This window comes from Eumetopias jubatus, unplaced genomic scaffold, assembly GCF_037043125.1.
Source record: "Eumetopias jubatus isolate StellerSeaLion01/CBP00866 unplaced genomic scaffold, mEumJub1_p1.0 scaffold_26, whole genome shotgun sequence".
NCBI classification, from domain to species: Eukaryota; Metazoa; Chordata; class Mammalia; order Carnivora; family Otariidae; genus Eumetopias; species Eumetopias jubatus.
The window spans coordinates 2,070,624-2,097,952 of NW_028274832.1; the positions used below are offsets into that span (position 1 = coordinate 2,070,624).

The window sequence follows — 27,329 nt, forward strand, 5'->3', positions numbered from 1 at the left end:
TGCGTTCCCTGGGGAGCACTGCAGGCGCAGGGCCTGGCTCAGCCGGGAGCCCGAGTGCCGCCCAGCGCCACTGCACCGTCGTATCACAGGACAGTCTGAATGCAGCAGGCAGCGGGTGGGCTGAGTGGGGTCCTGGCCCCACCGTGGCACTGAGGGAAATAGGCCTCCTGTTGCTCCAGGGCTCGGGTTCCCTCCTCCGACATTTCCCGGTGGTGAGGTGAGGCCAGGTGGGACTGTTTGGTCAGGAAGGAGCCCCCAGGAGGCGCCTGCTCCCCGGTCAGCCTTGTGCTCGGCTGCGGCGCCCCTTCTTGACACTCCTGACGCTGCGCAGAGTCCAGGGGCTCCGTTTCGGTGTGTGTGACAGCGAGGGCCACCGTGGCCTTCTTGTTCACGTGACTGTCTAAAATGGCAGACAGCTTTTCCACTTCATTTGAAATGGATCTCTTGATCACAAAATCACAGTTGGTCAGTTAGCAATAAAATGAGCTTAAGAGAACTGGTATCCATTACCTTTTGATCTATCTCTGTAATTCTCAAAATGGTAGGCTTAATGTTTTCTTGTTCATAGGTCATGTTACTGTAAAGTACTTTACTAGACGTGCGGAGGTCTAAATTTTAAAATTCTATAAATTAGCACATTACTAAATATAGTGATGATAATTATACTTACTCTGTCAACTTAGTGTTTGAGGTTTGAGCTTCTAGAGATTTTTAACATTAAAAAGCAAACTATACGAACATTTGACCAAAATATACAATGCGTGTAAACTCAAGCTTCTGCTTCCTGTGTGGTATTTCAGTCTTAGTTGAAGATACATTTTCTATGATAGTTTTCACCTGTAAAGTGAACTTGTGTTTTATTTTTCCTTGAAGATTATCCGCATTCTCTGTTCACTGGCCTTGAGGGTGTGTGCCGTCAGCCAAAAATAGTCCACTGACGTTTATTTGTGACTCAGTATTTCGTGAAATAACAAATTCTTACAGCTATGTGACAATAGCAGTGGTTTTATTAAGCCCTAACCGTTCATGATTTGAAGAGAGCACCGCAGATGAACCCAGAAGGTGCTCCTTGGGTTTCCACTCCGCCCCAAGCCCAGCAGCACCCTGTGAACTCTTGAAAACTTCCTGCCTGCCTGTGGAAGTCTGTGTACTTGTCAATTAAAACTCTTCTTTCTGACCCGCAGAGTTCTTAGGATTTTTAAGATGTGAGCTTTATGGACAAATAGCTCATTATGATTATTTTAATTTTCTTTAACTTACCTACAAATTGGACTCTCTCCACTGACTCTGAGTCCTCCACGTTGCTTCTCAAGGGTGCGTTTCTTAGTAGGTAGATCTGTATGAATTGCCGTGTTGGTCATAATGAGTGACTGTCAACAGCTTCCCTGCATTGTGTAGGTATATCACATACCACATCTGCTCTTTTCTTGACAAAATCCAATCAGGCACAGATTTTTTTCTAGAATTGGAAGCATATCTGAATGGTCTTGAGTCTGAATGTGAACGAGAGCAAAGCTGGTTGTGTGTGAAGTTGGGAGCAGAGTGAGCACGTCAGTAAGCCCCGCAGGGAGCTGAGTGCCGCTGGGGTCACAGAGGAGCCCTTCATCCGTTGCCCTGACTGTGAAACCCATATTCTGCACCATGGTCTGGCCCCTGCCACGTCTGATCCCACCTCCTGCCACTCTCCCCCGCTGTGCTTCTGCTCAGGCCACACCACCGCCCCAGTCCTCAGGGAGGTCCCTGCTCGGGAGCCTGGTATTGTGAGGGGCCTAGTCTTCCCAGGATGTGTTCGGTCCGGCATTCATCGTCCCAGGAGAGCATCCTGTTTGTTCTTGTAAAATGAGCGGATCAAGGTCATGATGCATTTTGAATATCTGTTCCGAGTGGGATGCTGCCTAAACCCCTTACACACGCACCATCTCTCCTTTGTGTCTGAGCGGGGGTACTTAACGCACATCCACCTTCTCCTCCCACATCTGCCTCCGCACGCCCCACTGGAGGACCAGGATGAGGAGCCTGTTTACTGTCGCCTACAAACATGATAAGGGGCCTCAAAAGGTTTGTTGGCTTAAGTGTCAACAAATTCATTTATTTTAAAGTCTGAAATACAGTATTACCTACTTAGTTCCCGTGAGGTTAAAGATAATACGCCTGTATGGAAAACGTGAGTTTGAACATATCGTGTAGGTTTGGACCCTGCTAACGATTGTAATGAACCGGTTTTGTTTGGCAGTTTGCGTGTGAACTTGGACATGGGCAAAGCCGCATATGGATGGAAGATCATGAAGGACGAGAGCATCCCCGGCACGGTTGTGCGGACCAGCACCATCCCAGAGGAGCTGGGGCGCCTGGTGTACTTGCTCACGGACAAAACAGGTACTGCTCCTGGTTCATGTTTGCCTTTGCGTGCTCGCCGGCGTCCAGGGCAGGGTGACGATGGTGTGCATGTGCCTGTGTGCGCTCACCGGCATCCAGTGCAGGGTGACCCTGGCGCGTCTGTGTGTGCATGCATGTGTGCGTGCGTGCATGTGTAGCGGCGTATTGAAGTCATTCAAATTTAGGATTTTCCAGACTCCGCTGAACACTGGCACACAACTAACCTTCACCTTTGAATAAACACAGTATCATTAGAATTAGCAAAATGTTAAATCCTTAGAGATTTAAATGACATGTTTATATATTTTTGATTCTCTGCTGCCATAGCGTTCTTTGTTTTATTAGTGCGGCTTCTGGAGAGGAAATACTGCTTGCCTGTTTATTACAGGATGATACTTGTGAGCTGTTGGAAGAATGTAACACGATGTGTGTGGGTTTGGTCTTTTGACAGTAATGTTCTCCTGAAGAGCCTTCCAAGTGACTATCCCACCCTCAGGTCCCTGCCCCAAATTTTATTTGCCCTTATTCCATCAAAGAATCCTTGTCAATCCTTAACATAATAAATAAAACATAAACTGAATCCAGTGAAAATCCTAGCAACAGGTGAAATCCCTTCCTGATTTCTTCATTCATAGTTTAAATTCCTGGTAACTCTTGGGGCACCTGGTGGCTCAGTCCCTTGCCCATTGACTCTTGATCTCAGCTCCGGTCATGGTCTTAGGGTCGTGAGATCAAGCCCCGTGTTGGGCTCTGTGCTCAGTGGGGGAATCTGCTTGAGATTCTCCCTCCCTCCGCCTCTCTCCTCAGTCACATATGCTCTCTCTTTAAAATAAATAAGTCTTAAAAAATATCTCATAGTAATTCTTAGTGAACTAGAACTAAGGATACTTGTATAATATGATAAAATGTGTCTCAAGTAAAATTCAACATTATTTTTAATAAAATACTAGAAAAAGCTTAGTCTGGAAAGAGAGAAATCTAACCGCCCTATTAACATGTTTCATTCTGGCCGTTGCAGTAAGACAAGAACTAGAAATAAGCTCTCTGCCTGAAAGATGGAGCAAATATTTGTAGATGAAATAATGAACCAAGGGAATCAACTGCTAAGAGTACGAACCAATGAAGTGTCAGGTCACAGGTCAGAATAATAAAGTAGCTCCCTGCGTGTCAAGCGGACGGAAGAGGGAAGGCCCCACTCGTGGTAGCGCAAGCACGTGTGAAACACGTGGGCATACCGACGTGAGGGGAGTGAAGGGCGTGTGTGAGGATGATCAGACCTTACAGAGAAACGTGAAGGAAGACGTAAACCAGTGAAGGGACAGACTGCAGTCTCCAGCGCAAGGTCCCCAGCGCGAAGATACGGGATTGCGTAGAGCCTGCCTTCACGATGAAGTGATAGGTTTACTGCAGTTCCAGTCAAAATCCAGTTGCCTGTGGCACGTGGTTTTGTTTTGTTTTTTAATTTAGAGTGGGTTTTTTTGTTTTTATTTAAGTAATCTCTATCCCCAGCGTGGGGCTCGAACCCACAACCCTGAGATCAGGCGTCACACACTCCACTGACTGAGCCAGCCGGGCACCCCAGCGGCATTTGGTTGTGGTCAGGGTTGGTCATTATGGCACGTCGGGGGCTGTCCCGTCAGGTGATGCTCGTAAGTCCGAAGAACTCCAAAGTAACGAGGAGCTCAGACTCTAGAAGGTAGGCTGCGAAAATGCCATCAGATTTCTCCCTTCCCATCCTCACTGAGCCGACAGGAAAAGATCCAGAGAATAAAGTGTGGGAGACACGCAGGCGTGCCTCCGCAGAGGTTGAGTTATTTCTGGGAGACAGGTGGGACTATTTTGATGGAGAAGCTGGAGTGAAGCAAACCCAAACTCAAAAAGATTCCTGAAGTGACCCCACAGAAGAGCGTCCTGGGGAATCTGTGAGTTTACAGCACACAGGTCTGTGGGGGGCGGCACGGGAGGCTGTCAGGCTGCCCACCGGCGGCAGGAAAAGCCCAGCTATGCTCAGCCCTGCACTCAGCAGCCTGGACCTTGTGCATAAATACAATCGGAAACCAGGAACAGCAGCATGCACTCGGAGTCCCGCACAAACAGGCACGCTGTGCCCCAAGTGCACAGATCTGTGCGTGTTCACAGAGAAGCCCAACGGAGCCCTGAGGCAAGGGTGCCGCATGACAGAAGGACTTAGTCACACCTGCAAATTCAGTGTCAGAATTAAACTACATTTCCACATACCAGCAACAGTGGGGGCACTTAATTCCAAAAAGGCCAATTAGAATAGCAGCAAAATGTATAAAGTAATTAGAAATAAATCCAAGCAGAACTTGTGTAAAGCCTGCATGGATATAAGTTTGAAGACCTGAGCAGGAGCTAAGCGAGAGGGTGGGCATCTCAGTGCCACACCCCGTGTGGAAAAGTCCGACCTGTCTGAGGCGCACACTGCCCCAGGACCTTGTCTGCACCATTGGTGGGAGCGTTACCTGGTGGCCACCGCTCTGTCCGAACGGACGAGCCCCGACAGCCTGCGCACCGCGGTGCCCCTCTGGCTCCTGCTCCCCAAGGAGACACGTGCGCACGCGCAGCAGGAGACAAGCCCAGGGATGTCCATGGCATCATCTTGGACAACAAAACCAGACTGAACATAACAAAAGCGGTTATCAGTACAATGCATAAATTGTGGAGTGTTTGCAGTTGAATGCTAACTAGCAATGACGGTGTCACGGTTTAATGTTGAACCCAGAAAGGTCTGGGGCCTTCCCCTCTCGGAATTCTGTGCTCCCCTCCTGCCCTGTGTGTGAGGTGCGCGGCGTGCTTATCCGGGGAGCAGGTGCGGGCTGGGCTGTCCTGTCTGCAGCCCACCTGCTCTCGTGGCCACTGAAATCTGCATGTAACACAGCTAAGTGTGGTGCCTGTGATTTCACGTCGGTTCGCAAACGAGAAGCATATGTCAGCACACAGTATGCTTGAGAGTGACTGGTTCTCTCTCCTCTTCCCGTGTCTCTGGATGTGTGATATCAGCAAGGGAAGAAGGATTTTGTGACATCATTTCTTCTTAAAATGCTAACTTTTTAGTATGCATTTTAAATGGTGATGGGGTCATCATTCTCCTTTGTTTCATCATAGCTCCTCCATTTGTCTTTGAATTCTGAGTTCCATCCAGGATAAGGAAGAGTGGTTTTGCCCAGAGTCATAAAGTAAAACCCCATTTTCCTCATGTCTCACTCTGCTGCTTTCACAAAGCAAAAATAAATAATCTGGGCTTCTGAGATTTAAAAAGAATTACAGAACATTATATAAAATATGTGAGTGAGAGAATTTTACACATTTCATTTTCCAAAAGGCCTTTTTGTTCCAGAAGTCACTGAAGGAACCCTCTGTCACCACTTCCTAGTGTTGGAGCCACATGGAGTTTTAAACATTTTTAGTGTTTTTAAAAATTTTTGGTCTTGAGCTTTTTCAGACCCTTTCTCCGTAATCGGAAGGTGAACGCCACCCACGGCACATCAGGCGAGCCACACGCTGTGCCAGCCCTGTGCCTGTCCTCGCCCTGGGGCCATGGGGCCGCGGGCACTTGCCCTTCACGGGTCCTCCTCCCTGAGGGCACTCAGGAGGGAGTGTTGCCTTGGCTGCTTCTAAAGGCCACACGGACCAAATCGCAGGAGAAGGACATCGAGGACGAGTTGTGTAATTGTCACCACACTGCCAGCACGTAGTAGGACTAGTCTAGAAACCAGCTTCTCACACAGATGGAGGCCGCCGGCACACGGGGGTTGGGCCCTCACCTCTGGGCAGCGGGCGGCCTCCGGGGACCCCCAAGCCTCCGAGCAGAGCCATGCGTTGTCTGCCGGGAGGGCTGCATGGCTCGAACTTGCGCTCACCTGCCCTGCCGGGGGGTCCGGCGCAGCTGTGTATCTGTTGTTACTGGGAAGCGTCGTCCGGCAGGGACTGAAGTAACTGTGCTCTGTGTTGTAGTAGTCTCGTCGTGTGACTGATTCAGGTCCTCTGCAGTTGGCCGGGGCCCAGTGGTCACTATGGTGGGCTCCACCATCGCAGAGGGTCTGACGGGGGTGGTGGTTTGGCAGAGGGTAGAGAACTTGGGGTGTAAGACCGTATGCAGACATCATCTGCTTAATCGAATGAGCTGCTGTGTGAGGAGCCTTTCGCTGCTGACCTGCCCATAAGGCGGTCCTCGGTGTGATCGTGATCGGGCTTGTGCCTCATCAATACGCTTTCTGACAAGAAGCGTCCATCACGCGGCCTCTCGTTTGCCCCAGCAGAACAGAGAACGAAGTGTCCCGCAATTGCATTACAGTTTCCTTCTTGTGGTCAAGAAAGCGGTGTGGTGTAATTAGGTTTGATTGGGGTGCACGTTTCCGGTAAGATCTGAAATGAATGATGTTGCCATAGTGACGCGTGTGGCCAGCAGTGCGTGAAACATGAAGCAGTTCATTCGACAAGAGCAGACATCTGTTAGCTGCCAGGGTGCAGAGCATGTTGACACTGCCCAGAAATGGTGGACGTGCCGTGATAACTGAGCAGACGGCGCTGGCATGCTAGGGCAGGTCGTCTGCACCGAGTCCGCTGGGGAGCCCCCATCTCTACGCCGGCTGCTCCTGAGAGCGGTGCTGCGGAGGGCTCGGAAATCCTAAAACTTCGCTCCGGCTGCAGCCTGTTAGAGCGAGCCGCGAATTCCTTTGTTGGGAATCTTTATGCTCCTGTATGACAGAGCATTCCCAAACCACGCCCTGAGACAGGTCATTTAGGATGCGCACCGTGTCGATAGCACCCGTTACCTGGCTTGGCCGTGCGGTTTGCACCCGGCTCGTGTCAGCTCCCAAGGCCGCATCCTCTGCAGCGGGAAGCGCCGTGTCCACAGTGGCAGGGGCAGCGGACCATGGCGTGCGTGCCTCGCCGGGGAGACCTGGAGCTGGGGGTTATGTCCCGTAAGCCAGGGGCCCTGTAAGCTGGGGCCAGGCACAGGCTCTCTGGCCTGCAGACGACAGCTGGGGCCTCTGGCGCCAACACACCTGCAGGGTCTGGCACTGTGCATGACCGGAGCGCGCACTTGTGTGTGTGCTGGGCTGTTCACCCCAGGTGAGGCACTTGATGCAGGCAGTGGTTGAACAGAGGCCTATTGTACTGGGAACCGCGGTCTTCTGAGAAAGCCTCATTTACAGCAAATACAGATTAACAAAGAATATGGCCACAGTCTGCAGGGTATTAGAAGTTGTGTTTCCATCCCTCATTGCTTCGTGGTAAAGTCTGAGTAGCTTTGTGTTGATCTCACGTGATCATTGCTCACGGCCTGGAGCCTGCGCTGGAAGTCCATGGGGTTGGGTGGGTGGCCTGTCCCCAGTGTGCCGCGGGCAGACTTTCCTTTGTTTCTGTGTGGTTGCCACGCCCTGGCTGTCCCACGCACGAGCTGCGGTGTGGCCGCGCCACCCGCCAAACACTGGGTCAGAACACTTTGCAGCTGCGTCTCCAGCAACGTGTCCTCTGCCTGCCTGTGAATCGTCTCCGTCGCTGCCCTGAGACGTGTTCCTGCAGGACTTTGTCCTTAGAAATTGAGTTCCCCTCTACCTGCTTTGCTGCTCGTCCTCCAGAGCCCTCTGCCTTATTAAGGAGCTACAGCATTTTCCTTCTTCAGGAATCACAAAACACGCCTTTTGTCCAAAGACATTTTCCGTCCCTGGCGCTCTCCTAACGGCCAGGTCGCGGGGAAGCCTTCTGGTGGCGTCTGCCCATCCCTATCATGAAGCTTCAGACTTGGGACATACTAACAGTTGAATTAAGATGACAAAAATTGTATGACCTATCAATTGATTGAAATCATGAAAATTGTTTAAGATTTGAAAAGCGGTTTTGCATTACTGACTCTTTTAGTAACTGGCTTAACCTTAGACGCCCCTGCTGTACAAGAGGGTGTAGAAAGTCTCAAACTCGCCCTGACTTTCCTGCTCAGCGTTTTACAGGGTCTGCTGTGAAATAGAAACATCATTGAAAGTTAAAAAGATCCTTCCAGGATTCACCTTAGTATGTTGGAAGATACGCGCCCCTACATAAAGGAGCGTCTGCATCCATAACCCAGTCTCTCACCCAGCGAGATGCAGATGCATTCATCCAAATGGCAAAATAACTGAGCCAAAAATTTCATCGTTTATTTGATGAAATGATAGTCATTTGTTTGAATATGTCTGTTATAACCTCCATAAAACGTGATTTATCAGCAACTAGGACGAGGGTACCAGATGCAGCATTTGACTCGGACGGCAGGCCACTGGGGCAGGTCGCGCCAGCGTTGGGCACAACCACCGTGTGCTGTCAGTGCGGTCCGAGCTCCCTCACAAGGCCACCTGGTGCACAGCAGCAGCCCCCTTGCTTCCCTGCCCTCGCTCAGCCCTCGGTGACCCCTGGTCGACCGTATGCCTCAGCCGGTCTGCCTGTGCTGGACTTCTCCCAGGAGTGGAAGCTCACACCGTGTGGCCTTCTGTGTCTGGCTTCATTTGCTCAGCAGACTCTTTCCAGGTTCACCCGCACTGTCGCGTGTCTCAGTACCTGACTGCTTTCTATTGCAGGCGATACTCCGTCATGTGGATAGACCACATTTCATTTCCATCTCAGTTGAGGGACATTAGTGTAGGTTTTCCTGTTTCTGTTTGGAAGAATGCTGCTATGAGCAAGGTTCTAGCCAGGGCGGGTAGGCAAGAAGAGAAAGGCATCCATGCTATAAAGGGGAGTGAAGCTAGTTGTGTGTGACATGGTCTTCAAACAGAAAATCATAAGGAGGGGTGCCTGGGTGACTCAGTCGTTAAATGTCTGCCTTTGGCTCAGGTCATGGTCCCGGGGTCCTGGGATCAAGCCCCTGCTCCCCAGGAAGCCTGCTTCTCCCTCTCCCACTCCCCCTGCTTGTGTTACCTCTCTCACTGTGTCTCTCTCTGTCAAATAAATAAAATCTTTAAAAAAAGAAAATCATAAGGAATCCCCTAAAATCTGTTAGAAGCAATAAATGAATTTAGTAAGGTTTGAGATACAAGATGAATATACAAAAATGAATTGTATTTCTATACGCTAGCAACGAACTATCCAAAAATAGAATTAAGAACACAATTCTGTTTATGATGGCATCAAAAAAATGAAATCAGTATTTTATAGTGTTAAGATGGCAATAGGATTCCCCAAATTGATTTACAGATTCTACACGATTCCTCTCAACATCCCAGCTGCCTTCTTTGGAGAAATTGACAAGCTGATCCTAGAATTCCTGTGGAAATGCAGGGAGGTTGGGCGCCCAGAGTGGTGTAAACAATCTTGGGACAAGAGCAAATGGAAGGACTCCACAGTTCCTCATCCCAGAGCCTGCCACCAGGCTGCAGGGATCAAGACAGGATGGTGCTGGTGTGAGGACAGACCTTGAGATCGAGGGGGTGGCATCCACAGTCCGGACATCAGTCCCTAGCTGGACACTCAGACGACTTCCAATAAGGCTGCCAGGACGGTGTGCCGGGAGGAACTAAAGCCTGACGCTGCCGGTCGACTGGATTCCAGCACGGGTGCCGCCATCCTCACTGGGGAGGACCAGCCCCTTCAACTGACAGGCAGGGAGAGCAGGACGTCCACATACAGAAGAATGAAGGGGGACCCCTACCTCACACCACACACAAAAACTAGCTCCAGATGGATCACAGACCTACATTGAAGACCTAAAATGATCATTTTTTTTAAACTGCTGAGTTTTCAGAAACTACTCTAAACTTGTCTTTTGTTTCATTCTCTTTGGCTCCATGAAGCACCAGAATAAAGAACTTCTAGGTATCTATCTTAATAGAAAGCTTTATAGGGCACCTGGGTGGCTCAGTTGGTTAAGCGACTGCCTTCAGCTCAGGTCATGATCCTGGAGTCCCGGGATCGAGTCCCACATCGGGCTCCCTGCTCAGCGGGGAGTCTGCTTCTCCCTCTGACCTTCCTTCCTCTCGTGCTCTCTCTCTACCATTCGCTCTCAATAAATAAATAAATAAATAAATAATCTTTATAAAAAAATAAAATAAAAATCTTTATAAACATAACCCAAAAAATAAAAAATAAATGTAAACAAAGCCCAAAAGAAGAAAGAAATAGTTTAAATCTGGATATGTTATCTTTTAATTATTTTAAACTAAATTTTTAAATGCAACAGTGTATTTACTATTTTAGCATGTGCTTGTATGTGTCTATGGGAACTCTGTGGCCTCCCATAATTTCAAGGGGTCTTTGTGCATTACTCTAGAGAGTTCTCCAAACGGCAGCAGGAAGCAAACGTAACTGCGTAGTTGGAGTTTTCATCTCAGAACTTAAAATGCTATCACCAGGCTGACTGAGGACAGTGAGCTAAAGCAGTGTATTAAGGTAGCAGTCACTCGGGGCACCTGGGTGGCTCAGTTGGTTAAGCGACTGCCTTCGGCTCAGGTCATGATCCTGGAGTCCTGGGATCGAGTCCCGCATCGGGCTCCCTGCTCAGCGAGGAGCCTGCTTCTCCCTCTAACCCTCCCCCCCTCATGTACTCTCTCTCTCTCATTCTTGCTCTCTCAAATAAATAAATCTTTAAAAATAAATAAATAAAAAATAAAATAAAATAGCAGTCACTCTACAGCTCCAGATTTGCTGTCTAGAAACAGTCTGTGATCGGAGCAGTAATCATGATGTGCCTTTGGTTTTGGAAAATACTTGCTGTCCACATGGAGTATTGCATTTGGGAATGCCAGAATGCTCGTCTTCAGTAGTCTCGGGAGCAAGATGCTCTGAGTAAACCATCTACCATGTGACTCAGAGAGATGCCACCCTCAAGCTGTGGTGGGTTAATGGGCATAGGACCTGATCGTTGGCACAGGAAGAGGCGGGCGGATGTGCCTCTGACAGAGGGGCTCTGCCTCTGCACAGAGTGTCTGCAGAGCCCAGAGGCCCATCAGCACCCAAGTCCAGACCGTAGGGAACACACTGGAGCAAGTTCATTTACAAGGAAGAACGAGAGAGCAGAGAAGACTGTGGCCTTGGGCTCAGGAGGCTTCACCTGGACCCACACTCAAGCAAACAGTGTAGAAACACAACGGGAACCAGGCCTGGCCTTGGTATTTGATGCTGAGGAGCTCCTGCTGTTTGTTGCTGTGATAACATGGGGGTTACATTTATTGTAGCAGCCCCTTCTGTTGTTAATAGCTGACACGCTCAGGCAGGAAGTGGCAGGTCCCAGGAGCGTGGCCCTGAGGTGGTCCTTGCTGATGTGAGGCCTCCATTCGCCACTTTACATGATGCCATTCTGTCCGCTTTGGGGTACGTTGGACATTTCCCTTAAGAAACGCAGACGGGTTGGGACAGAAAACACATTGCCGGAAGTCAGTTCCTGGCACTTCTTGTTCTCACATTTGTAGTTGAAATTTCTTGCATGTTCTGCTTTATCCCCGCAGTCGGTACACCTGTGTACACGCATGTGCACATGCACACGTACGCACACACAGCACTGTGAGAGCGATGCTCCAGCACGCGCCCCGAGGGTGTCCCGGGTGCGTTTGCACACAGTCGGGCGTCTGGCCATAAGACATTCTAAGTCAGCGTTGTTCTCCTGAGGTCAGCTCCCATACTAGAGCAGCATCCGTGTGCTGGCGCCTGGTTGTCCTCGGGACCTCCCGGCGGGACCAGCTCCTCGTCAGCCCCTCCAGGGAAGCCGCATGAGCATGGAAGTCTGTAGACCTTCCTCTCCACAAACCCGCCCAGGTTCCCCTTGCTTCTCTCCGGCCCACCGAGGCAGAGGTGCAGAGGGGCTCACACCTGAGGGCAGGATGAGGTACGTGTCTGAAGAACCGTCAGCCGCACCTCCCACACACAACCCCGTCGTGTCTCAGGTGCGCTTCCCGCCGCAGCGCGGCTTCCTGCTCGCACTCCGAGGCTGCCTCGTGGCGTTGACCGCCAGCCGTTAATAACTCCGTGCGTGGCTCCAAAAACCAGTTCAGGGGGACACGTGGTTTTTCTCTAAACATATTGTCATCTGCTTTTAAAAATATTCGCGTATTCCTAAATCCGTGCTAAGTACCACAAGTAACAATAGTCTGCAAAGTCAGGAAATTAAAAAAAGAAAAAAAAACAGTTTTTCCAACAGATCCAGTTTTCAGGACAGGAGGGTATTACGTAACAAAGCGTCTTCTGCTTTTTTGTTCAGTGCTTTCCAGCCTTGGGCTCTAGCTAGAAAACTTTTTCATCTGGTTGAGAAACAGTAATGTAATTGTTTCCGTTTCTGTCCTTTGGTGTCAGCATCCTGTATCTTTCTGCCAAACCTCCCCTTCCTCTTTATTTATTCATTTATAATTAAAATCAGTTAGCATATAACATATTAGTTTCAGAAGTACAGGTCAGTGATCTGTCAGTCTCATATTACACCCAGTGCACGTTACATCACGTGCCCTCCTTACTGCCCATCACCCAGTTACCCCATCCCCCACTTACCCGTCTCCCCTCCAGCAACCCTCAACTTGTTTCCTAGAGGTAAGAGGTTTGTCTTATGGTTTGTCTCCCTCTCTGGTTTCATCTTGTTTGATTTTTTTCCCTCTCTTCCCCTATGATTCTCTGCCTTGTTTCTTAAGTTCCTCGTTTCAGTGAGATCATATGATAACTGTCTTTCTCTGATTGACTTATTTCGCTCAGTATAATGCCCTCTAGTTCCAACCACATTGATGTAAATGTTCAGTATTCATCCTTTCTGATGGCTGAGTCATATTCCATTGTGTATATGGACCACGTCTTCTTTATCCATTCGTCTGTCGATGGACATTTGGGCTCTGTCTACAGTTTGGCTATTGTGGACATTGCTGCTATAAACATTGAGGGTCAGGTGCCCCTTCTTTTCACTACATCTGTATCTTTGGGGTAAATACCCCAAAGTATTTGGGGTATTTAGTAATTGGGTAAATACCCAATTGCTGGGTTGTAAGGTAGCTCTATTTTCAACATCTTGAACCTCCATACTGTTTTCCAGAGTGACTGCCCCAGCTTTGCATTCTCACCAACAGTGTAGGAGGGTTCCCCTTTCTCCACATCCTTGCCAACATTTGGGACGTTAAAATATGTGATATTACACTTAGCTTAATGAAGGACGAGATGTAGCTAAATCAGGTGCTTAGGCATATTTTGCCTTGATAAAACTAAAGTGTCATTCAATCATTATACTTAGTACTATATTTAATTCCATGAACCTTAGAATTACTTCCTAATCTTGCCGTTGGGAAGCAGAGGTTGATGACCTGACAGAGTCAGCACGTGCATGAAGAGCAGAGGCATCCCCAGTGTCAGGTGCCCGAGCTTACAGACGCCAGAGGCCATGCGTGCTGCCGTGCTCCACGTATCAATGTCTCCTCCGGCGTGAGGAGGAGGTCTCCTGCAGTACTGCTTTAGGAGAATCTTTGGTGCTGGAGAGGCCAGTGTGACCCCGGGTCCTGGAGAAGACGCAGGAGAACGCAGTCCGACCTGTGCCCTCTGCGCACGTCCTGTTCATTCCTGTGTCTTCGGTGAAGTGTCGTAGCAGGTTTCTTCCAGTGGCTGGTTGTCTGCTGCGTGCGGTACTGATGCAGCCAAGGGGTCTGGGTTTCTTTGTCATACTTTTTACTTCGATGCACTTTTGTATTCCTTACGTCGTGCGGACTGTGAACTCGTGGTAAGCGTGTGTTCGCCCCCGCCTTTGTTCACATGCTGTCTGGGTTTGTGAGTTGGGCATGCCCACACCCTCTCCCAGACAGGCTGGCTGTGACTTGGGACGGCTCGCTCACGCTGGGTCATGGGGACGTGCTTGTTGGACAGCAGTATCATGTCACCGCCTTGGCAATGGAGGCAATCGTGTGTTTCAATTCCGTTTTCCATGATGAGTGGAGAGTGTGGGAGGAGGACACGCTGATACCAAGCGTGAAATAAACATAGTTCTCATACACACGGTACAGTTGAGGTGATCATGGAAGTGCGTTTGAAAGGGAGCGAGGTCAAGCAGCCATCACTGAGCTTTGTCTCTTCGGTGTCTTGGCCCTGATCCAGTTGACAGCATACTCAATGGTGAAGGGAAAGAATCAACGTGAGGGGGACCGATTGCTGGAAGCGTGGTGTCTTAACACCGAGGCACAGGAGTGTGGGGTTTACGTTCCTCTTAATTCTCTGAAGCTGATCCTTCCTTTTCCCACACTCCAGATATTGCGTGGAACCACCATTGCCTTGTGTAGAGACCAGCTCTCTCCCCGGGCACTCTGGTCCAGGTGATAAGGGGCTGTGACTTGGGTATCAGGATTTAAAATCCCCCAGGTGGTGAGTGGGCAGCAGTGCTCAGGGTCTGCTGGGATGCACACAGTCAGACACAGAGCCACTGCCCAGCCTGAACGCAGCATCCCCACCCTGTTGATCTGAGGCCGTGGAGCAGGAGACCTAATCTCATGGGCACTTTGGAGGTCCTACCCACTCTGCTGCCTTGATGTAAAATACATGCAATCTTCAAAGAAAAACTATTCATTTAAAACCAAAATGTTTTATTATAACAGTGTGTAGTCTCAAGACTTCTTAAGAACGTGAGCATTTGCAAGGTATATATGGATAGGGGCACCTGGGTGGCTCAGTTGGTTAAGCGACTGCCTTCGGCTCGGGTCATGATCCTGGAGTCCCGGGATCGAGTCCCGCATCGGGCTCCCTGCTCGGCGAGGGGACTGCTTCTCCCTCTGACCCTCCCCGCTCTCCTGTACTCTCTCTCTCTCTCATTCTCACTCTCTCAAAATAAATAAGTAAATCTTTTTTAAAAAAAAGGTATATATGGATAGTAGAATTTACATAAGGAGACCAGTATAAATGTAAATTTATCACTAGGTAAGTAAATGTGTAACTGTCAAATCTTAACATAATTTAGGGCAAGTGCCTCTGAACAGTTCTGTGATTCTGAGCTGATGCCAGTCGACGGCCTTGCTGAGCACCCAATGTGGGCGGAAGGCATCCTGGTCAGTATAACGTGTGGGTCACTGGCATGGCCCTATATGTAAATTCAAACTGTACTCTCCGAAATCTCATCTTTAAGAATCTACCCCACATAAATAATGGTTTTGTAGCTGCATTTTTTGGTGATAACAAAAAATTTTAAACCATCTGAGTATCCGTGTTTGGGAGGAAGATCCAGCAGAACCTTGTGTACCATACTGGGTTTATGGTATACCCCCTAAAAATAACGTGGAATACCCCTGTGTGTAGTCATGTGAAAAAATAGTTTATAAATGCATACTTGTCTCTACCAGTGGAAAAGTTGGAAGAGGTTATATACCTAAACTAGGTGATCCCAGGGTGTGAGAGGGTACAACAAGTATTTACAACTTTTAATATAAATGAAGGCCTCCAATTCCAGAACGATGGAGTGGATGTTCTTCTCCCTGTCTGTCCTGCTGAGCACACCACGCACCTGACGTGCTACGTGCAGCGCACACAAGAAGACCGTGAGCGGGGAGGGAGGAAGGCAGGCTCGCCCCATCAGGAGGACCAGCAGTCAGTTCCCTGGTGTTCCGCTTCGTGCCCAGACTGGGGCCTGGAGAAGCCAGCGATGCAGAAATGCCAGTGGGCACAGACAGGCTGAGAAGAGCTGCTCTCTGTGACCGAAGGAGCAGCCTGGCAAGACGGGAACACTCATGCTTCCATTCCAGCCGTTGGAGAAAGCACAGCACAGGTGGCCCCATGATGATGTGATGGACGGAGGAGTTACCACGGCGGTGGCCATCCCATGGCCACATGTAAGTGTGTCCAGTCAGCGCATGGTGCAGCAGCAGCTTGCACAGTGTTCCCTGTCCATTTGTGCTCAGCAAAGGCCCCACCCTCTGTCTCCGAAGACCAAGTGGGGACCCTAGACTTCCAACCTCTCCTGGCTGTCCAGATGACCCAGCTCCCAGGCCAGCATGGAGTCTAAGAAGGCCAAGGGTCGGACTTTCATGTCTGCTGGGCGGGCAGCCTGGACGGCCATTGTCACAAACAGAATCAGCGCGGTGAAGAACTGATGGGTCGTGCCAGACTAGGGGTGGGCGAGGGCGTGGATGTGGCCACGGATGCAGGTGAGGACCATGTTGGTGCAGATGGGACGCCTCTGCATCTTGATGGCCATGCTGGCCGTGCAGATCCACACATGACGGTGACGTGAAGCTGATATGCTGCGCGGTGCCGGGCACTGGTCTGATCCTGCGCTACTCGACATAGGGACGGCCAGTGGGGTGCCAGGCAGGGGATGCGGGCAGCCCCCTGTGCCGCTGTGGAATCCAGAATTGCTGCAGGAGAAGTCAGAAGAGAGGCCAGCAGCCCTTACTCAGGAGGCTGGCGGACACGAGAAAGGCCTATGGTAGGCATGCCACCCAGGGGGAGGAATCACACATTTCCTTGTGAGGTAGCAGTTTTTTCTTTAAACTAGAGTAGTTTCTTATGAAATGCATATGTTTCTTATTTTTTCCTATCATTTCATTGAGATTCCTGGTAGTTGCTATTTTCTAAACTGGAGAGCTCTAATTCTGTAATCGTCTAGCATTTCAGGGGCCTGGCAGGTCCCAGCAGCCGTGAAGTGCGCTGCCCAGCTGACATTTCATGTAGACGGTGGACATTGCTGGTTGTGTTTGAGGGAGGGAGGAGAATGAAGGGTCCTTATTCTAGGAAGGTGGCACCAGTCAGGAGGTCAGAAGCCATTCCCGAGTCTCGCAAGTCGGGATGAGCGGTGAGGGCCCCAGAGTACATGTAGCCGCGGCAGAGCCCCCGCACCACACCTGTGCGGCTGGTGTGAGGAGGTCTGAGGGTTGGCAGAAAGGACGGAGCATGATGAGGGCGGCGTGTGGGGCAGCTCCGTCACCCGCCTCCGCCTGCGTGCCTGTGGACCCCCTCGCCAGCCTCAGCCGGTGTTTCACGGTGAGGGGGTGGGCGGCAGGGGGGCGGCAGTGCCCGCAGTCAGGCGCTCAGGGGGCGCTCCGGCAGGGGCGGGTGCTGCTGGTCAGGGGGCGTGCGGGCCAGGTGGCGGAAGGGGAGGCCAAGGCTGTGCGTCCACAGGGTAGAACAACCATCCTAGAGGAAGAGTGGGTGGAGCTGGGCACCATGAGATCTGGGAATGGTGACACCTTAGACCCTAGAATGTCTGCAAAGCCAGAGAATCCTAACAGTGTGGCCCCAGCACGACACACACACAGACCAGGGGAACAGAAAAAACCGCACCCGTAAATGGGCAACTAAGGCAGGACGAGGAGGGCAAGAGCGGACAGTGTCCTCGCACGTGGTGCCACAAGAGCTGGACAGCAGCGTGCGGAAGAAGGAAACCGGCCCTTTGTCCCGCACCACACAAGATGAACCCAGGACTGAAGACCAGAAACCAGAGGTTCCAGAGGAGAACACGGGCAGTAATCTCTTTGACATCGGCCTTATCAACATTTATTTGGAACTGTCTCTCCAGGGAAGGGCAACAAAAGCTAAAATAAACAGACAGGATTCCATCAAATGGGATTTCATCAGACTACAAAGCCTCTTCAGAGCCAAGGAAACCCATCAACAAAATGAAAAAGGAACCTATTGAATGGGAGCAGATATTTTCAAGTCATCCATCCTGTAAGGGGTTAATATCCAAAAACATATGAAGAACTTAGACAACTTAGTATCAAACAATTAAAACGCCCCAGTTTAAAAATAGGCAGAGTATCTGAAAGGACATTTTTTCAAAGAATACCTGTAGACACATGAAAAGATGCACAACATCACTAATCGTGGGAGAAATACAAATCAAAACTACGATGATACATCTCCTTCACACAGGTCACAGTGGCTAAAATCAACAGGTGTCGGCAAGGATGCAGAGAAAGGGGAACCGCCGTGCACGGCTGGTGGGAACGCAAGCGGGCGCAGCCCCTCTGGAAAACGGTGTGGAGGTTCCTCAAGACATTAAAAGGAATCACCATGTGATCCAGCAATCGCACTTCTGGGTGTTTATCCAAACAAAATGAACACTAATTCACAAAGATACACACCACCCCTATGTTTGCAGCATTATTTACAACATCTGAGATCTGGAAACATCCCAAGCATCCATCCGTAGATGAATGGATACGGGAGAGGTGGTAGAGACCTATGTTACTCAGCCATAAAAATGAAATCTTGCCATTTTTGACAAAAAGAATGGACCTAGAGGGTATGATGCTCAGTGAAATGAGTCCGAGAAAGCCAAAGTTGCAGAATCCAAATAACCAAACACAAGAGAAACAGACTCAAAGACATGGAGACAAATGGGTGGTTGCCAGAGGGGAGGGGGCGGAGGAGGGGGGAGAGCCGCAAACCTCCGGTTATCAAATGAGTCCCGGGGATGTACAGTACCGCATGGGGAGTGTGGCTGGTGATACTGTACTAGGGCTGTGCGGTGACCGATGGCGACCGCACTCAGACGGGGAGCATTTTGTATAAAAATAGCGAACCGCTGCCGTGTACACCTGAAACAGATAGTGTATGTCAGCCTTCAGTTTTCACAAAAAAGAAACACGGAAGTGATCCATCCAGTTCCAGCAACAGCACTGTGAGACGGTGGGTCTTCGCACTGGGTGAACTGGGCGCATCCCCGTTCCATCCCTGCGGATCCCGCGGTGTGAGCCAGTGAGCAGGGCAGAGCACCCTTCGCTTAGGGTCTTTTGCCACTTGCGTTCAGTGGTTTACAAACCTAAAGAAATAGTAGTTTATTCTTGGTAGGAACTGTGCAGGCGTAGTATTCTTATTTTTGCCATACGTGTAAAATTGTTAGTAATAAAAAGGTTGAAAAGTATTATTTATTGTCATCGTATTTATAAACTGCCTCATACCACAGCCCACCATAGATTAGAAGCCTCACATTCAGTGTATGTCAGAGGAAAAAGTGTCTACAGGAAATTCTTTAATGATGTCAATCTGATAAGTAAGATATTTTTTTTTAAATAATAAATTTTCAGGGAACTGCTCATTTGGGCACACGTAACAGAGGTGAGCTTGGTGCTTATTCTAACAGGAATTAATGTACAATTTCATTAGCTTTTGATGATAGGTAACTATCGTCTTCATCTCAAATCTTTGATGTAAATAATTTCTAGAACTTCCTTATTTCATTTGGAAGCTGAATTGTTTTTAATTACATTCTTTAAACTATTTTAATTAATTCTGCTTTACTTAATGAGGATGACATAACCAGGAAACCCTTTTAAACTGTACTTCTCACATAATTTTGATTTCAGGAAACTTAGGTGCCATTTAATTGAGGTACTAAACGGGCTAAATAGAATTTTGAAAAAGCAAAATTTCTAAAACTGATCAGCATCCCTGAGAAGAGCTGCTCTTTGAAATTTATGAGACCCTAATGTATGTATTCTATCCATTCTTGTAAGAAGGTTATTCAAAACAGTCTCTGAAACAGTGTTATGAAATACGGATTTTCCTTTATGTTAACGTAGCCTTCCTGTCCTGTAGTGGGAGTTCTGAGCTATTTTGTTTTGAACACCAATGTGTATGGAGTCATGGATAGATGTGAAAACACTTTTTATTATATCTTCCACATCACATGTGCCAAAGAAAACAGAAGTTAGGTAATATTTTATGGGTGCCTTGTAACCGTGTGGAAAGCCCAGCTTCTAACTGAGTGGGGATAGGATTGTTCATACCCACATTGATAATTACATCAGTCAGTGGGTGATCCTTCTGTGAGCTGTGAGGTAAGTGCAGAAAAGCCCGGGGGCCTACATGACCGCACTTTTCGTTACCGTACCTGACGCCCATGCTCACAGGTGTTCACACTTCCCCAGGTTGCTTTACTTCTAGAAAACCCAGTAAGCAAAAATCCTATGTGCGTATTGTGTGTGCATTTTTATATTAAGTGATACACATACACAATGTTTAGGGTTTTCAGAGTCATGAAGATGTGTACCATTGTGAATTTATGTGTCACTTTTAATGAAAATTCACCGTTTTTGAAATAATGTTAACGTCTCGCTGCCTTTCATGATGTTACTTCACTGTATTTGGCAGACCCAAGACATCTCATAAAATTGACCTGTGCGTGCTCCTCTCTTAACTGACTTCCTTACACACCAGGGGTGAAGCACTTCCTCATGCTCAAGCACACGTGAGTGCCTGGCCTACATGGACTGGCTGTCCCCAGGAGTGAGCCCTGGCCATCTGGAGGGACGTGAGCACCTCCAGGCAGCTCACCGGGCAGAAGCCCAGCTAAAGAGAACGTGCCTCCCTGCTCACTGACCTTTCTGTTGCTCCACATGATGCAAGTGGTGCTAAGGGTTAAATGCATCTGTTTCTGTTCAATGAAAAATACTTAATTTTTCAAAATTGGGTGTTTTTTTTAAAAAACTGGTAGGCACGCTAATTTGGGACTAGTTGATGTCTTTCTCAGGCAGTGTTCTAGAGTATACTTACAAAGGTAGTGACTCTGTTTTCCAGTTTCACGCCTGTCTCTTTCAGAACAGGCAGAAGTTATATTTGTACCAAACAATGCATCTGAACTGAAAGACAGAGGCCACACTTTCTTCAGGTAGTTAGAGCCCTTCACGTTATCGCGCTCTTCCGGAGGGATCTGGGAGGGACACTTGTCCTCAGTGGGGAAGGACATTCCTAGCTGCTGGAATTACAGAGCAGAGCATTCTCAATGCCGAGGGGCGCCCCGCTATGAGAGCTCGGCCCGTGGAGGTCCACGTACGGGATGGGGAGTCCTGGTCCCGTTGATGAGCTTTCCTCTGTGACCTGGTCTTTGTTGCAGGAACCCTCACCCAGAACGAGATGGTGTTTAAGAGGCTGCACCTGGGGACTGTGTCTTATGGAGCAGACACGATGGAGGAGATCCAGAGCCACCTCAGGAATCCATACTCACAGGTAAGCTCATTGGCATCCGCACGGGAGCTGCCTGCAAAAGTGCCTGGCTCTGTCGAACCAGCCTGAACCCACTGTATCCGCTGATCTGGAAATCGGCAAACATCTTTGAATGTCCTAAAACACTCAGTTTTAATTTATAAATCAAGAAGCAGTTTTTGAACCAATTTTATTTTATTTTTTTATTCTTTGTAAAGATTTTATTTATTTATTTATTTATTTATTTATTTATTTATTTATTTATTTGATAGAGATAGAGGGAGAGCACAAGCAGGGGGAGGGAGAAGCAGGCTCCCCGCTGAGGAAGGAGCCCGATGTAGGGCTCGCTCCCAGGACCCTGGGATCATGACCTGAGCCGAAGGCAGCCACTTAACCGACTGAGCCACTGAACAATTTTGAATGAGCATTTCTATATTGTAAAATAATAGAAAGGATATAATGACCTTAAACCATTTATTCATATTAAATAATTTTCTTAGTGAAATATTCCAAAAGATTACTCAGGATAGGTAGTATTTTTAAGACTATTAAGTAGAATACTGCATCACAGGTGTTTCTTACCAGTTCCTCTGGGTTTCTTCATAATTAGTAAGACTTTCTCATATTTTCTTGCCTTTTCCATAAACAGAAGTAGACACACGGGATCGTGAGCCCTATGTCCCTGTCATTCGGCCTCAGCAGCTGTCCATGCACCGCAGACCTGGTTCCCTCCGTAGCCCTGCTCCTCCTTCACCATATCACTGTGAAGTGAAACTCAAATGTCATGTTATTTCATCTGCAAATACCTCGTCTGTGTCTGGATCAGATAAGGACTCCTTGGGTGGAGGCAGGGGGCGTATATCCTAAGTCTTGGCCTTTCCCTGGAGCTTCAGGAGCTCTCTGAAGTTGCAGGAACAGGAAATACACAGCCTAGTAGCCACAGTGTTTGCCAGAGACTTGGTAGGCCGTGCGCTCTGCAAGTGCGTCTGTGGCCCGGGAAGGTCCTGACACGCCAGATCCTGACATGGGGCCCACAGGGCCACGTGTTCCCACAGATGACAGGGTGTGGGGCAGGCAGACACAGGCCACTCTGCAAAGGTCAGTTTAGGCCGCAGAGGTCCCCTAGCCTGTTCTCAGGTAGCGTTCGTGTTGCACTCATTTGAATTCACTGATTCTGAGTAACCAAACCTTGCAAGCCCAGGGTGTCTAAGATGCTGCACACACAAGGCTGTGGTTTGAACCCAGTGCCAGCCATCACTTCCCTAGGCTGCTTTTCTGCCTCTCTGCTGGCCTATTGTGAGGTTCGGGCACCCCCGTTGTAACAGGCCAGCATATATCAGGTGCAAACGTGCCATCACCCGCCCCCCAGGGAAGCGGGGCCTCGCATGTACACAGACCACTGCCGCCTCGAGGCTCCCACGGGCCGTCTGGCAGCGGCGCCCCCAGAGGCTGTAGGCCCTGTGTATTGATGGTCATACTTCTGACTTGACTTCCACAGACGGGGCTGAGCCACACACGCCCTGAACAGTTTCTGCTCTGACCGAATTCAGGTGTACTGTCTGCCTTACATTCAGTTTGTGAAAACCTCTTTCTTCTGTAATGTTTACCAGAACGGCGTATACTTTACTTTTCAAGACGCTGTCAAAAGAAAAGTATCTAATGCATATGTGTTTATTGGATGTAATGATCACTTACACAAGCACACATATACTGAAAACCAAGCCCTTTCTTCAGTTGGATGTCACTCAGTGCAATACAGAGCATTTTGTAACCTAGAACATTTATTAACAGAAGGAAAATCTAAAAAGGAGAAGGAATAGGTCTTCCCTTCTCCTGGTAATCTAGGTCTAGGTCGAAACAGTACCAGGTAAAATCTGTTTTTAAAAAATAAATTTACATTATGCATGAATATGATTTTAATAGCTCCAAATAAGCTGTTTTCTAGAAAATTTAGAAACAGAAAGGATGAGTCAGTGTATAAAAATAGCAGATATTTAATACTTATTTCCACGGAGGAGGTCTTTTAAAAATCTTTTTTCGAAGCTGTCTGTTGGTTGGCTGGTTAGATAGTACTCTTTTGTAAAATTGATTTTATTCCTGAGATTCTGTCTTTTTATTAAGATGATAATAGTCTACCAGGTCCACTGCAATGTAACATGAATCTTTCATAATCTGATTATATTTCCCCTCCGGAAGCATTTGGTGATGGAGGGCATAATCTTTAATGGCATTTGTGTGAAATGAAATTCTACAGCCATCGATAAACAGAGTCCTAAGGGGAGTCAGCCGTGTTGTGTGCCGCTCTCCCTTTGCCGTGCAAGCAGCAGGCGGGTGGGAGGCGAGCGCAGGGGAGAGGCAGTGCCAGCTGCTGAGCTGCACGAGCAAACCCTTCATTAGACAGCACTGTGACTTCACGGGCAGAGTAGTCACGGCTCGGTGGCTCTGCATGCCCCGTCCAAAAGCGAGAGCCTGGCTTTCTCGGGAGGGCCGTCACAAGTGGCCATGAAGGTAACCGAGGAGCCTCTGTGGTCCTGCTCCACCTCCCCCTGGAGCGGGGGGGAATGGCCACTCCACTGACGGAGGCGAGCGCCCTCGAATGCAGCCTGGTGCGGGGGGAGCCAAATGGAGGGAGCGGGGAGTCACGTCTGGAGCGCAAGAGTCTGAAATAGGAGGTGAGGATCAGTTTTCGTCAGATGCCGGGGTTACTGTCATGCACAAAACTAGCTCTTAATACAGAGGCTGTGACAGGCTGGATTCCTTTATTGTATTAAAGGAAGATTCGTAAGTATTTTTTCCTGCTTTTAGCTTTAGTCCACTTCAGGTACAGCACTTTTTAACGAAACATGAAAGCAGTTAGGAGCATATGGCTCTGGTTTGCTCTTTAACTCACCCCATCTTTACAAGGAGAACAAACATGACTTATTACGGACTTAGCAAGCCAATGCTATGGATCAAGTGAATGTAGAAAAGGAAAACCCTCCGACTCTAAGTACTGCAACAGTTTGGTAGCCGTGCCGACCAGGAGACGCGAGTGCTTACGGCGCTAGCACGGACACGTCACGTGAGCGAGCCCGTTCCCTAAGAGCTGCTTGTCTCATCCCTCACTGATGCACTCATAAAAATCACACGTGCTGGTAACTCCAGTATCAACTACGTTGTCTCTTTAATTTTGTGACGTTCGTATTTTATCAGATGCAGTCTCAAGCTAGCGGGAATGCTACCAGTTCAACACCACCAAGAAAGGCCCAGTCCTCAGCTCCCAAAGTGAGAAAAAGTGTTAGCAGTCGAGTCCACGAAGCTGTGAAGGCCATTGCGCTGTGCCACAACGTGACCCCCGTGTATGAGCCTCGAGCCGGCGTGATCTCAGAGGCCGAGTACGCAGAGGCGGACCAGGACTTCAGCGACGGGAACCGCACCTACCAGGCCGCCAGCCCTGACGAGGTCAGTCGGGGCCTCTTAGAGGATGTCAGATACAAACCTGCATCAGAGGCACAAGAATTCGTTCTTCCAGGGGCATGAATGCAAGGAGAGCTTTATTATCGTGTCTAATGGTGCCTTAGCTCCAGGCCTGAAGGCCACATGGCTCTCTCAGATTCGTGCATTTGGTCCTGGTGTGTCCACTTACCCCAGAAAGCCTAAGAGTTGAGTTACTGGAAAACACATGAGAAAAATCAGAGTTTTACTGATTTGTAAACTGATTTGTGACCGAGTCAGATCTTAATAAAGCTGCTGGCGCCTAGACTGTTCCTCCCTCATCATCCCATCTTCTTACTTCCACATGAATTGTCAGGCTTACGTGTTAAATTTCCAGGTTTGTTCGTTTGTTTTGCCAGAATTTAGCTATAGCATATCTATTTCAAAAGAGAATTGGGCTATAAATCATTTCAAAAATCTACAGAAGACAGAAACAGTAAAATCTTCAATGTGGCAAATTAGTCATTTCTGACCTTACATCATTTTTTTACTTTTTTTTTTAAAGATTTTATTTATTTGTTTTTGTCAGAGAGAGACAGAGCACAAGCAGGGGGAGCAGCAGAGAGGAGAAGCAGACTCCCTGCTGAGCGGAGAGCTCGATCCCAGGACCCTGGGATCATGATCTGAGCCAAAGTCAGACACTTAACCGACTGAGCCACCCAGACGCCCCCATTTTTTTTATTTTTAGATTGATAAAAGTCATTGTTAAATTAATTTGCCCAATTCCTGTTCAGCCAGTATATTTTAAATAACGTTTTCTTATGCCCTCCCTTTTAGTCAAGGTTCTTGAGATGATTCTGTAATCAAACCAACCATGGAAGCAATATAAGCAAACAACCTTCTTTTTTTTTTTTTAAATACTGTATGAAATTGGATCATGTAATAACTCCCAAAAAGTACCATCAATCACAGTTTAAAAAAGAAAAATCTGATCTAATGTTTTTTTTTTTTTTTAAAGATTTTATTTATTTATTTGAGAGAATGAGAGAGAGAGAGCATATGAGAGGAGGGAGGGTCAGAGGGAGAAGCAGACTCCCTGCTGAGCAGGGAGCCCGATGCGGGACTCGATCCCGGGACTCCAGGATCATGACCTGAGCCGAAGGCAGTCACTTAACCAACTGAGCCACCCAGGCGCCCCTGATCTAATGTTTTAAAGAGAGGAGCCCAGTGATTCTCGTAAACGAGTATTTCAGAAGAGCGAGGTCCTTCTGTAATGACATCACAGCAAGGAACTTGCGCGCCGCTTTCCCCTGAGATATCTGTGTTGGGGAGGCTGAAGGGCTGGGGCCTTAGGCTGCCGCTGGGAACCACAGCATGAAACCAAGAGCGCCAAGGTGCTGGGGTGTAACGTGTACTGCAGAGTCTGGAGCGCTGACAAGAGCGTCCCTGTTGTGCTGAATAAAATTAATTAAGAGGTCAGAAGATAAATCTGTGAGTTTCCCGTGTTAGGAAAGGCGTTCTGTGAGTCATAGCTAGAGCCGGCTTGGGACCTGGGCCAGAGAGGACTGTGTAGTTGTGTGTTGTGGGTGCCGGCTTGCAGGGGCTCGTGTCCTGCTTCCCTGCAGCTGGGAACAGCCAGTCCTGCCTGTTTATTCCTCGAAAGCTGCTTGCGACCATCCTGATGGGTTTCGTTCCCAGAGGCGCCCTCAGTCCATGTCTGCCGTCTCCTGGGAGCCACAGGGGACACACCGGCACCCTTCATCCTGTCTGCGTGGCACGGGGACTGACAATTTTGTTTTCTTCAGTCTTTTTTGTGTATCTGCCTTTTTCTGTACCTGTGCATGGTTCCAGAAGTGCTGATTGCTGGGCCTGGTGTGGAGCCAGTGCTTCTCCATTCTAGGGACGCACTAAGTGGCCCCCATAGCTGAGAACCACTGAGTCTCGTGAGTCTTCCTGGGCGCTCCCTATGGTGTGCGGGAAGCACCTCGGCGGAGCAGGTGGGGAGTGCCGGTGTGCGTGGTCCCTCCACAGTGCCCCCCACAGGCCGCACGGTGGAGACAGACACTTGGGACCCCTTTACCTTGTTCTGACTTCATAATGACGAAGAACAGTAGCAAGAAACCCGAAGTGCACCAGCAAACGCTTGGTGTTTTACTAAGCTTTATGCACCGCTGTATGATTTGAAAACCAAATTTATTTTTGAAGAGGTAGTTACATAGGCACTGCCTTATTTATTTAGTCAGGAAATTATCCCACGGTAACCAAAACAAGCTACTTTAGAAATTATGACATGTCATTACTCAGGGGCAAAACAGCCAAAAAGATGAAAGTTCAGTTTTTCTTTAAACGTGGAAAGCTGAGACCGGTTTCACTAGCTCCAGCCTCCCCTCAGTGCTCGCTCACATGGAGACACCTCCCTGTCTCCCCCCCCCCCCCAGCCCCCGCAGCTGCCTGCCACACCCCTGCGGCCCTGGGCCCCCTCCACTGCGGAGGGTCAGCTCAGGGGTGATTTAGCTGGAGCAGACCTGCTGATGCACCCCCAGTGTCCCAGGCACACTGCGGGTCACACAGCTTGCGTGGGGCTCAGAGTGCCTCCCAGACATGAAGCGTTCAGGGAGCTGTGCTCAAATCATTCCCATGCACCCCAACTTCTCCCCATGCCTCTGCCTGCACCCCAC

General features: G+C 48.8%; 1 protein-coding gene across 1 annotated transcript; it reads left to right on the forward strand.

Moving 5' to 3' along the window:
* Window positions 1-2,245: 2,245 nt before the first annotated feature.
* LOC148162040 (putative phospholipid-transporting ATPase IIB) lies at window positions 2,246-25,160 on the forward strand. Its single transcript, XM_088020403.1, has 3 exons — window positions 2,246-2,376; window positions 21,149-21,261; window positions 24,430-25,160. The coding sequence occupies exons 1-3, from the start codon at window positions 2,253-2,255 to the stop codon at window positions 24,754-24,756; spliced, it is 564 nt and encodes a 187-aa protein (XP_087876529.1). The 5' UTR covers window positions 2,246-2,252; the 3' UTR covers window positions 24,757-25,160.
* The last annotated feature ends 2,169 nt before the right edge of the window (window positions 25,161-27,329 follow it).